We start from the raw sequence: 12,517 nt of genomic DNA on the forward strand, positions 1-12,517 counted from the left end.
TGAGGCACTTACTCTATTATATATATAGATATTTATCCTTCTACTCCTAAAAAGGACTTTTTAAGTTTCCCATGGTTTTCTTTTCTATTTAAAGCTTAACAGAAGATTCATACATTTTTTTTTAAAAAAATAAAAAATTCACTTACCTGGGGCTTCTGCCCCTGCAGCCGCCCTGTACCCTTGATGTCCTGGAACAATGCTCCGGTCCCCCGTAGTGGCTCTGTTTCTGGTTTGCCAACTTTCATGTCAATCTCTGCACGCATCCTCGCTCTCGTTCACGTCACCAAGGCCGTCCTGGACATGTGCAGTCCGCTTACTACAGAACGCGCACTGCATAGTTCGCAGGACGGCCACGGTGACGTGAACGAGAGCGAGTAAGCGCAGGGACAGTGGCTCCACGACTGGGAAAACGAAACTAAGCCACTGCGGAGGACCGGAGCATCATTTCCAGACATTGCAGGCACAGGGCGGCTGCAGGGGGCTGGAAGAAGCCCCAGGTAAGTGAAACTCTTTTTTTTTATGAATCTTTAGTTCTGCTTTAAACATTTACAAAGTAGGTTGAATGTTTTACTGTCTCTAATCAGGGGCAGCCTGTTAAGTATCCCAGAGATAGAAAAAGGTCCATGTATTTTATCTCTCCATGCCTTCAGAAGTTGTATTCTGCCAGGAAAAGTTTTATTGCTGTAATTTGTTTATCAGTGGTGTTTACTATATTCCGGACAGGGTGCTGACAAATCAAAAGCTGTCACGTTCATGCCTAGAAATGAACTCTTTCAGGCAGTAAAATAAAACAAGTAAAACAGCCTGGTTGTTAATATGTTTGGCAGTGTACATACATATGTTTATCTCATAATGTCACGTATCACCTTGGGTACACTTTGAAGGGGTTCTGTGGAGGATTTTAAAAACAAAAAACTTACACTTACCTGGGGCTTCTATCAGCCCCCTGCAGCTGTCATGTCCCGCACCCCCCTCCCAAGATCCTCCGTTCCCTGCCACCGGTCCCGGACTTATTATTCCTCTAATACAACTGTGGCTGTACGGCCGTGGCCGTGCGCGTGCTCGCTGCCGCTCGTGTCTCCGGGAGCTTACTGTGCAGATGCAGTACGAGGAAGGAGCTATGTCCATGCCGCAGCCAGGTCTGCTCACAACAGACTGTCGCAGTTTCAAGCGGCTAACTGATCTTTGTCAAGTGATAGCATGCTATCACTTGACAAAGAGCTGTTAGCGCTCAAAATGGCGACAGTGCTATCGCTTGACAAAGAGCGGTTAGCCACTCGAAACTGCGACAGTAGTTGTGAGCAGACCTGGCTGCGGCAGGGACATAGCTCCTTCCATTGAGTGTGTCCTCTATCTGCTGCTTGCAGCAAGAGCTATAAATACTAGACAAGAGCTGTAGTGACATCCTGCATGTCCGGGCTGATGTTGTTCACACTGTGCAAGTGAATAAACCTACAGTTGGAACTATCCTGTACTGGTCATCATCTTTACTATTGGATTCTACAAGTCTTTGGCAGCCACGCAGACTAGACCGGGCATGACCAAGGCAAGTGAGGTGTGCTGTCTGAGGAGTAGAGATGTCGCGAACGGTTCGCCTGTGAGACGGTTCCAGGCGAACTTTGGTGGTTCGCGTTCGCCTGGACCATGTGAACTTTTGCGGAAGTTCAATTCGCCCCATAATGCACTATGAGGGTCAACTTTGACCCTCTGCATCACAGTCAGCAGGCACATTGTAGCCATTCAGGCTACACTAAGCCCTCGAGCCCCCCCTTGTATAAGGCAGGCTCACTGGCCATGACACTCACTCGTGTGCCTGCTGCAAATAGACAGACTAGGGAGAGCTGCTGCAGATTTTTTCTCCTAGGGAAAGATTCGGTAGGCTCTTGGCTTGCTCCTGGCTGATTGTTATTGCTAAAATAGAACCCCTTAACAGCTCTTTTGAGAGCTCTAATGCTTTCCTGATGTGTTTTTTTTTGTGTGTTGCTCACTGACACTAACATTATACAGCCCTATCTGTTGCAGCTGGACTTTGGTAAGTGTTATTACTGTGCCAGCAAGGCCCTGCCTAACTATCTATACTGGGACACCTATCTATACCTACCTAACTACTGGGGCACCTACTTACCTATACGGGGACACCTACCTACCTACCTATACTAGGGGGACCTACCTATGCCTACCTACCTATACTGGGACTCCTACCTATGCCTAGCTAACTACTGGGACACCTACCTATGATTACCTACCTATACTGGGTCTCCTACCTATGCCTAGCTAACTAATGAGGCACCTACCTACCTATACTGGGACTCCTACCTATGCTTACCTACCTATACTGGGTCTCCTACCTATGCCTAGCTAACTACTGGGACACCTACCTATGCCTACCTACCTATGCTGGGACTCCTACCTATGCCTAGCTAACTACTGGGACACCTGCCTATGCCTACCTACCTATACTGGGACTCCTACCTATGCCTAGCTAACTAATGAGGCACCTACCTACCTATACTGGGACTCCTATCTATGCTTACCTACCTATACTGGGTCTCCTACCTATGCCTTGCTAACTACTAGGACACCTACCGACCTATACTGGGTCTCCTACCTTTGCCTAGCTAACTACTGAGGCACCTACCTATGCCTACCTACCTATTCTGGGACTCCTACCTATGCCTAGCTAACTACTGAGGCACCTACCTACCTAAACTGGGTCTCCTACCTATGCCTAGCTAACTACTGGGACACCTACCTATGCATACCTACCTATACTGGGTCTCCTACCTATGCCTAGCTAACTACTAGGACACCTACCTATGCCTACCTACCTATACTGGGTCTCCTACCTATGCCTAGCTAACTACTGAGGCACCTACCTACCTATACTGGGTCTCTTACCTATGCCTAGCTAACTACTGAGGCACCTACCTACCTATACTGGGTCTCCTACCTATGCCTAGCTAACTACTGGGACACCTACCTATGCCTACCTACATACAAGAAGATAATAAGGTCGTTGCTTCATTGTGGACAGACCAAATTTGATCAGGTTGACAGTCACTGTTGTTCTATCATTGAGCTACCACAGCCCGGCGACCATATGGGCTTGAACACTGCCACGGCCTGCACTCTGGCCATGTTGCGCACCAGTCCAGCATGGCAGTCACTACGCAAACAGCTGTTTGCGGTGCGTTACACAGTGATTTTGGTGTGTCAGTGTGAAGCAGTACTCTAATTACACTCCTTGATTAATGTATACACATGCAAGATGTTTGAAAGCACTTTAGGCCTGCAATTTAGCATTCAATGTGATTTCTGCCCTTAAAACGCTGCTTTGCGTCACATCCAGATTTTTCCCCGGGACTTTGGGCATGTATCCCACTCCGCCATGCCCCCCTCCAGGTGTTAGACCCCTTGAAACATCTTTTCCATCACTTTTGTGGCCAGCATAATTTTTTCTATTTTGCAAAGTTCGCCTCCCCATTGAAGTCTATTGCGGTTCGCGAACTTTTACGCGAACCGAACCTTCCGCAGGAGTTTGCGAACAGTGTTCGCGAACCGAAAATCGGAGGTTCGCGACATCTCTGCTGAGGAGTACGAAAAGTAAAAAATAAACAAACTGATCAAGTATCACAGTACTCTGTCTGGTAATGCATTCATTCATTCTGACAAGTCTGAATAAATCAAATAACAATAATAAGAAAGTCATCCATGGAACAGTACAGAAAAACACTAGGTTCAATGTAGCTGGATTACTAAAACACCAGTAGAAGTGCCATTTATTGCATGGTCTGCAGGGTATGTCCATGCCACATTTTTCCAATCACCTCTACAAACTAACAAACAAATACATGGAAACTCCATCCCCCTGAAAGAAAACCTGTTATTTTGTGCCGTCCAGCGCCCGAATGAGGAAATCATCTAAACTCTGTCATTCCTTACCTGAACTGGCACAACTTGCATCAGTATTGCAAAGTTGGTGAGATGATTGCACCGACATACAGAGTAGTTCAAGTCTCCTTCAACACGAACACATCCTTCACTGGACCAAATTCCAGAACCGGAGCTGTAAGATGGATCAAAGACAACTGATTGTGATCTAACATATGACTCATCAGGGAAGCAAAGAGTTTAAAGTTCTACATAAAGGTCAGATTACTATATTTGGTTTTATGTCATTAGACATTTTAAGTGAACCATGTTCCTCTGTATCTTTGCATCTGGACTGAGAAGTGCAATGTGACTATTTTTCTGACAAGTAAAAAGTAAACATCATCTAAAAACTCTAGAGCAATAAAGGTAAAATGTTTACTATGGAAGCCTTTGCACATGATTCTGTCCTACTAATAAAACCAACATTTTAGCACCAGTTAATTAATAGAGTGAGTAATGGACGTACCTCCTGCCCCCCATGGAGAGTGATAACCTCCACTTGGAACTGATAACAGTGAAATACTTTACACGTAAATGGGGCACTGCATCATAATTCTATCATGCACATTGTTTATGGTACTGCTTTACCACCAGTATGAACAACTATCATATTAGTAAGGAGGCTTTTTGCCCTCTTTCAGCCCCTTAAATACTCCTAGGAGTTTTGGTTCACCATGAGCTTGCTGGTCAATCTGTTACAACTATCATTTAAGTCAAGGAGAAGCCCTGATGATGCAGTGGGGGCATAGGAGGGAGGAGGGTGTACTGCACCTCTTGGGGAGAGCCCCTCATGCTGTAGTGCAGGAGTCCCCAAACTTTTTCTGTTAAGGGCCGGGTCAACATACTTCAAACTAATGGGGGCGGACTATACATAATACTGTATGATGTAGAAAACATTGCATTGAACCTAGGTAGTGTAAACTATTACCTGTTTACACAGGCAGCCCTTTTGTCTCCCATTTAACCAAAGCAGATACAGCATGTGCAGATAGTGAAAAACCTATTTTAGCCAGACAGTAAAGCATACTCAGGGAGCAACCTGTCGTCCAATTGGACAGCAGTGTCACCTGATACAGAATTGGATTGGAAGCCAGTGAATGACTGCTCGCTGACTTCCCTGTGGATTAATGGTACCAGCAGTGCTATTCTATATGCGAGACATCAATATTTAAAGATGCAGTGGACCACATCAACAAGTAATACATTTTGTGAGTGGGGGCCGGTGAAAAAGTCTCAGGAGGCCGCATTTGGCCCATGGGCCTTAGTTTGAGGACCACTGCTGTAGTGGATAGCTGGAGTAGTATTCCTGTCTACTCTTGGTTTTCTCAGGATCCCCTTTGACCCAATCCTATCCTATAGTAGGGACTAGATTGTGAGCTCCTCTGAGGGGCAGTTAGTAACAAGACTATATACTCTGTACAGAGCTGCGGAAGATGTCGGCGCTATATAAAAGCTAAATAATAATAATAATAAATAATAATAATATCCTCCCCCCATGCAAATGCGCACCCCTGTGGCACCTGACCTGGAACTGACTTTTTAAAAAAGAAAAAAACACTCTTGCACCACCCACTTATGCTTAGTTTGGGAGCATGGCCTTCGAGGCGATAGGCTGAAACCAAGAAATGTAAAACAAACTCATATAAGTGCCTTGTTTTACTTTTAAAGGGCATGGGATGGGATATTGGGGGTACACAAGAGTGCAACAGTATCTGTACAGCAACACTAACTGCTTTGTCTTCTACAGAAAGTCTGCCAGTACTATGATAGCTAACAAATGGGCCTATTTAAAGGGTTTTTTAATATATTTGTACACTTCAGTTAAATGTTAACATGTACTTCCAATTTAATAATTACCTATACATTGGTGCCCATTGGAAACAGCACAGGTTAGAAGACAGTACAGTGTGTGGGTAAGTGTACAGCACATGTGTAAGTCTAAAGCATGTGGGTAAGTGTACAGTGCATATGTACAGCACATGAGTGCACAGTGTGTGGCTGTACAGTGCATAGGTAAGTGTACAGCATGTGTACACAGGATATTGCTAAAAGTACAATGCACATGTACAACATGCATGGATGGATAGCACATGTGTGTAATGTAGGTGTTGCCTTGCTATACATTTTATGATGGCTGGAATACTGGACTGTTTATGGGTATAACAGGACCAATCTTTAGTATTTTGGGATTTAACATTTGAAAAATACTGAGGGTTCGCGTTAGGAATATAGAGGTGATCTACAATACAACACAATACAATTATAAGTGGTAATTTTTTTTCAGATTTCCCAGCAAGCATTCTGCACACAGAGTCAGCACAATGGGAATGGGAAGCGGTTGCTTGGAAGCAGAGAACATATCACATATATGGGATCAGATATGGGATCATAAATGTTGGATAGAGGAAAAAGTCAGTTACTACAAGTTTTGTGCAGGCTGATTGGCTGCAGCAAGAAAAAAGGGCAGGCCAACTATAACAGCAAGATGACTGTGTGCAGATGTTTCCCTTTGAGAGGAGAAAGATGATGGTTATGCGAGATAAATGTATGCTGACTGCGTAACACTACTTTAGGTCTGTGGACAGTTTGCTATTGCTTTAAAGATTCACGTGCAGAAAAACTGGAGTGTGTTTTATGGTGTGCATACAGTGGTGTTGGAGTTTAAATTTTGGAGCCAAAACACATGGATTCATTAGCACCAAACAGCACCAAACCGGAGGACAGGTTGTGCTTTATTTAACTCCAGCTTGGAAGGAAGAAATATCAGAGTTAAAGGACAACTGAAGTGAGAAGAATATGGAGGCTGACATATTCATTTCCTTAAAAACAATACCAGTTGTCTAGCAGCCATTCTGGTCTATATGGCTGCAGTAGTATTTGAATAACACCAGAAACAAGCATGTGACTAATCTTGTCAGATCTGACAATGATGTCAGAAACACTTGATCTGCATATTTTTGTTCAGGGTCTATGGTGAAATGTATTAGAGGCAGACGATCAGCAGGACACCTAGGCAATTGTTTTAAAGGAAATAAATATGGCAGTCCCCATATCCCTCTTGTTTGTTACAGTTATCATTTAAATAAAATGCACCCCATCCTGCTGTTCCATGCTGAAATGGTGCTGAATACATGTGGTCCTGAATTCAAACACCAACACCAGTATACAGTGTTGCCGTGCTCTAGCTTTGCATGTGCTCTGTACTAGGAGCTGCTACGCTGTTGTACAGAGGCCTGCGCTGTTGTTTTTGTGTAGGGAGAGGATTTAATGTGTGTTTATTTCCTTATATTGAAACACAGCCAAGTTTAGGCCCCTTCTGACATCATATGCAGTCGATGTCCAAGGACACAGTGCTCACTTCATCTTTATTACAAATATCTAGACTGAAGACTGAACTTGTGGAGTTCATAAATGTAGCCAAACCCTTTATCAAGAACCACCAAATAAGAAATTAATGACATGTGCATCCATAACATGTTCTTCTGAAAAGGACTACATATTTATTGGTATTATGTTCACATAAGGGGGTGTATGCAATAAACTGTAGCAAGGAAAATAACGTGAGTAAAGTCTTACCACATGATGAGTAGAGCAGAGTGCACTATATTATGTGCAACGCACATGAGCATAATTGCAAATCATGGGGGCCCCCAGCAAAACTTTGATGGGGTATCATAAAAACGTTTGGTGCAAGTAATCAGAGTCCAACCAATAACTTTGAAAAAGAGTATTAATTGGTGCAAATAGGATTCACTTTATTATAGAAAAATACTCAAATAGAAAATATGGATGTCAAACAGCCTATAAGAACCCACCCACCCACAAAGATGAAAACCTTGAAAACCCATCGAGTGGAGACTCCATATAGTAGAGATGTCACACATCAATATGGATACAAATAGCAGGCCAGCTCGGAAAGTTGCACCATATAGATCAAACAGCCAAAAGTTCACTGTTAGTGAGGATTCAAACTTAATAAAACTCCAGCAGCCCAATTAGCAACCAGTTGAATTGAACAGTCCCAATTGCAGACTTGTCAAATGCGTAATATGTTGCAGCAATAGAGTAAGTCCCACTCGCAGACTTGTCTCCAGCATCGGGCACGTTATAAGCAAGGAGTTAATAGACAAAGGAAAGATATTGTGCAGGGGTTAGAAGGTCAGCAGCAAAGCACAAAAAGCTTAGACAGGAATTAGTCTTGTTTGTAAGCGGCAGGGAGACAGTGCTCAAAGATCAGTTCCTGCTTAGCAGATTCCTCCAGGTCATTGAAGATAGGTGTGAGCTCCCAATGATGGTATGCGTATAACCTCTGCAACTTTATAAATGTCCTCCAGCTTCTCTTGGATAGCCATGTATGGTTGGATATAATTCCATAAATGCACCAGTGGCTGGATAGCTTATAGCGGCACAGGGTGGCGGGACACGCGGGACGCCAATGTGCCTCTAGCAATCACTTCTGCATGTCGAGTTTCACACAGCATCACATGTGTGTGACGCTGGGGTCCCCTGGCCCCACCCACCAAACTTTGATGGGGCCCCATAATATTCACAACCTTTCCCTTGCCTCCCCCTTGTGACCCTCAGAGCCTGGGGGCCCATTTTGCAAGGGTCCTAAAACCCTTGCAGAGAGAGTGAAGTAGTTATTGGGGCCCCCTTATGGCTCTGGGCCCCCCTCTGGTCATAGGGACCACGCTCCTCTATTTGCGCCCATGACAATGCATTATACAATACTCAACATAATTCTGCTTAAAGTGAAGCTGAACTCTTGCATAGGACAGAAGGCAAACATAGAGAAATGCACCCTGTATGTATTTAGAGAGTTTAGCATGTCTAATCACAAGTTGTAATTTGATCTCTCTCCTTTGTCACCTGATTGCCACGACAGATAAGCTCATTTAAAAGCACAGGATCTTAACAATATGTTTGGTTTCATAAAAAGCAGGAAGTAGAAACACTGGAGATTTACTTTAGGATGTGTATCAGCTGTAACAAATAAAGGTTATTATGTTGTTTTTTATCTTTTAGAGCAGAGAGAAAGTTCTGAGGTCCAGTCCGCTTTAACACAATCTATTGTATACTCCCCATTGTATCCTAATATACTAAGGATCTCATACAGTGGTTGGATGGTGTTAAGGGCTGTGCCAATGACGCAGGAGACCAGGGTTCGAATCTTGGCTCTGCCTGTTCAGTAAGCCAGCACCTATTCAGTAGAAGACATTAAGCAAGTCTCACTGCTACTGCCTACAGAGTGCGTCCTAGTGGCTGCGGCTCTGGCGCTTTGAGTCCGCCAGGAGAAAAGCGCAATATAAATGTTATTTGTCTTGTCATCTCAAGAACTGAAAACTCTAGCCAATATTGGGCTCTGAAGTGCTCACTTCAGAGGGTAGATTGTAGAATCAACACAATGGAAATAATAGACATCACTTAGTAAAACATGGTTCACTTGGCAACCAAATAATAAGCCAACTTATCAGAACTATTAGTGTCTTCAAATATTGAACTAATAATAGTCTACTATTTCCTTTAGGACGTGGTAACGAAAACAAGTGTGGAAAGTGAACTGTTAATTCGTTTTATAATTATATCTGCTTCGATTTCCATAGCTCTTTATGTAAATCAGATATTAGAGTTGGTTGGAGGTTTACGAAGGAGGTGTAAAATGTAAGGTAAGGAGAAGGATAATAAAGAAGAATTGTTAGATGCCATGTCACCTGTCATCAATTTAGACAATGAAAACAATTAAAAGCGTTTGGTTAGTTGCTATGAGATACATGTTAGTGTTCTCTTTACTTAATAACACAAGGTCATGGAGGTTAGTGGAAACTGTGTAAGGATGAAAATAGCACATGCCATACTTTGAACTTAGAATATTATGCACAACAAGAGAGAGAATACTTTAATCATGCCATACTGAAAAAACAAAGTCAACAACATAAAAGAGAGAGCCTCCTATAGAGTAGAACAATCAAAGGAATTTCATGGCTTTTAAAGAACAAACAGAATTGTCTTTTTCAGTGAAATGTGGTAAAATAGGTCACTAGTAAAGCATTTTACAACACTTAATTGCTTTAGCAATTTAATAATCTGGACAAATGCTATTGAAGACGAAGGTTGGTATAAATATAAGAGTGTGCACAAGCCTGTAATGTAGACTGTCTATCACTGCTGCAAAGGATTGGCGGGTGGTAGGGTTCAGTAATCATTCACCCACACATTCGTAATTCATTAGATGTCAGAAACTCCATGCCTCTCTATCAGCAAGACAGCCATCGCAATTTTCCCCAAAGTCTTCTTCATAAGCTCTGTGGCCATCCCCACCTTGGTTGGCGCGGCCTGCACCAAGCTCGGCAACCACCATCAGCTGCCAAGCTGGGGTGGGTGGGCAGCAGCAAGCAGGTGGGGTGGTCACAGAGCTTTGGAATACTTAAAGGGAACCTGTACTGAGTAAAAATATTTAAAATAAACACATGAGGTAACTTCAAATGAACATTAAATAGTTACCTTGCCTTAGTTCCTCTCAGAAGCTCACCATTTTCTTCTGACAGTGATCCCTTCCAGTTCTGACAACATTTTGTCAGAACTGAAATATATCAGTTGCTGTCAGTTATATATCAGTTGCTGTCAGTTATAGATGAGTGGACAACTGATGTGCCCAGTAATGTCCATGTTTCCCTATGGCTCAACTGGTCGATGTTACAGTTTAACAGTGCGCTGACCAGGAAGCTGTTATGGGGTAATGGCCATTTTCAAAATAGAGGACGGACAATTCCCTTGATAACAGTGGACAAACAGGACGCGGGAGAGGAGGAAGAGATTGAGGAGTAGACTACACGGGAGGTAAGTGTGACTTTTGTATGTTTATTTTGACTTTTAATTTTCAGTTCAGGTTTTCTTTAAGAAAAAAAATCGAGGTGGTTTTGCTGAGGAGGGGGGTGTAGTTTCTGACATCTAATGAATTACAGGCAAGCAGGTGATTTATTAACCCTACCAATCCTTTGCAGCAGTGATAGCGAGCCTTCCATTGCAAGCTCTGTATTTTTTATCAATAGTCCTCTTTAAGGTTGCAGTATGTAAAAAGTCATTTCAATAATTTGGCCCCAGGGCAGTTTCTAGGCAGTAGAGCTCCCAGGGCGAGGGTGTATAAATTCCACCCCCCGTAGACATGGGCACACTATTGCAATGCAGTAGCCAGAGATGCTTTCAGTATTAGGCAGCCCACAATATAGCTAGCTAGCCAGAAGCCTCCTGTATTAGCCAGAGGTATTGCCCCACCCTGTGTAGGTAGCCAGAGGAGCTCCAGTATAGATAGCCACAAGAGCCTCCAGTGTTAGGTAGCCACATGCAGGCCCCCCAGTACAGGAAGCCAGAGAGCCCCTGATTGTAGGTAGTCAGGGAGCCCACCATGTACAGTAGGTAGCCAGGGAGTTCACTCTGTAGGCAGCCATAGAGCCTCTGTTTTGGTAGTCAGAGAGCCCCCCATCTTAGTAGCCAGAGAGCCTCTGTTTTGGTAGCCAGAAAGCCCCCCCCCCCCATTTTGTTTAGCCAGAGAGCCCACATTTTGGGAACCAGAGTTCCCCCTGTTTAAGTAGCCAGAGTGCCAACCGTTTTGGTAGTCAGAGAGTCCCCCCGTTTTGGTAGTCAATGAGCCCCCCCCCTTTTTGTAGCCAAACATTCCCCCAGTTTTGCTTGCAAAAGGGACACCCTCACTTCTTTAGACCAGGAAAGATTGTGCATTTTTTTTGGATTCAGAATTCATTACTATTGTGATTCCTCACTATTGTGTTTTTTTTTTGTGTTCTTGTAGGTGGTAGTAATAAACACATTTTACTGGTCCACAACTTAACTTGTGCAAACATCTAAAATATCTTTAATCTGCAATATCAAAGCACTAATAACATCAACATGGAAATATCTGACACTAACCTGAAGTCTAGAAAAGCACAGTACAGATGGACATGATTACTATTGTTGATAGCTTCAATGTAGAGTCGAGGGGCCTAAGAATAAAAGGAAGTATAATGAAAAACAGTACAACAATTCACATTATTACACCATATTTCACCAAGACCCTTCTGTAGTAGCAGTAAATAGCAATTTTACCTTTAGGAATTTATTTGTACACATTTCTAAGATTAAAAATCACCTGTGTAGCCTTGGCCTAAACTTCACCTTTATTCTCATTACCTGGCTGCATTATCTGACATGATCAATATGAACTTGAAACTGTTGTGTGAATGACTCTGGCCTCAATTCACTAAGCTTATCTCCTGTCTTTAATAACATTTCTAGAGTTGTTACCATGGTGGTAAGGCATGTAGTATTCAGGAAACCTTTTACCTCAGGCAAACCTAAAGTTAACTCTTCTGTCTTTAAGTTAACTCTCCAATCCTTAAAATAACTCCAGAGTTAAAGAGAGGCTGTTAATTAACTGCGTGTGAAAATAACTACAGAGGAGGTAAATTAACTACAGAGGAGGTAATTTAAGGAATGAAGAGATAAGATAACTCTCTCACTGTGTGGAGGTAATTTTCTCTTGCCTTATTTATCTTCAGCATGATCTTAGTGAATTGAGGCCAATGTATTA

The 12,517-nt window shown here is 43.0% G+C and overlaps 1 protein-coding gene across 1 annotated transcript in view; it reads right to left on the minus strand.

The window, feature by feature from the left end:
- LOC137532726 (adhesion G-protein coupled receptor D1-like) overlaps positions 1-12,057 on the minus strand; it is a 603,228-nt gene extending 591,171 nt beyond the window's left edge. The window contains exons 1-3 of the mRNA XM_068253608.1: positions 12,034-12,057; positions 11,857-11,930; positions 3,943-4,066 (exon numbers count right to left, since the gene is read on the minus strand). Coding sequence (XP_068109709.1) covers positions 3,943-4,066; positions 11,857-11,930; positions 12,034-12,057 — 222 coding nt within the window. The remainder of the gene's footprint in view (positions 1-3,942; positions 4,067-11,856; positions 11,931-12,033) is intronic.
- Positions 12,058-12,517: the final 460 nt, after the last annotated feature.

Source organism: Hyperolius riggenbachi, chromosome 1 (assembly GCF_040937935.1).
Source record: "Hyperolius riggenbachi isolate aHypRig1 chromosome 1, aHypRig1.pri, whole genome shotgun sequence".
Classification (NCBI taxonomy): Eukaryota; Metazoa; Chordata; class Amphibia; order Anura; family Hyperoliidae; genus Hyperolius; species Hyperolius riggenbachi.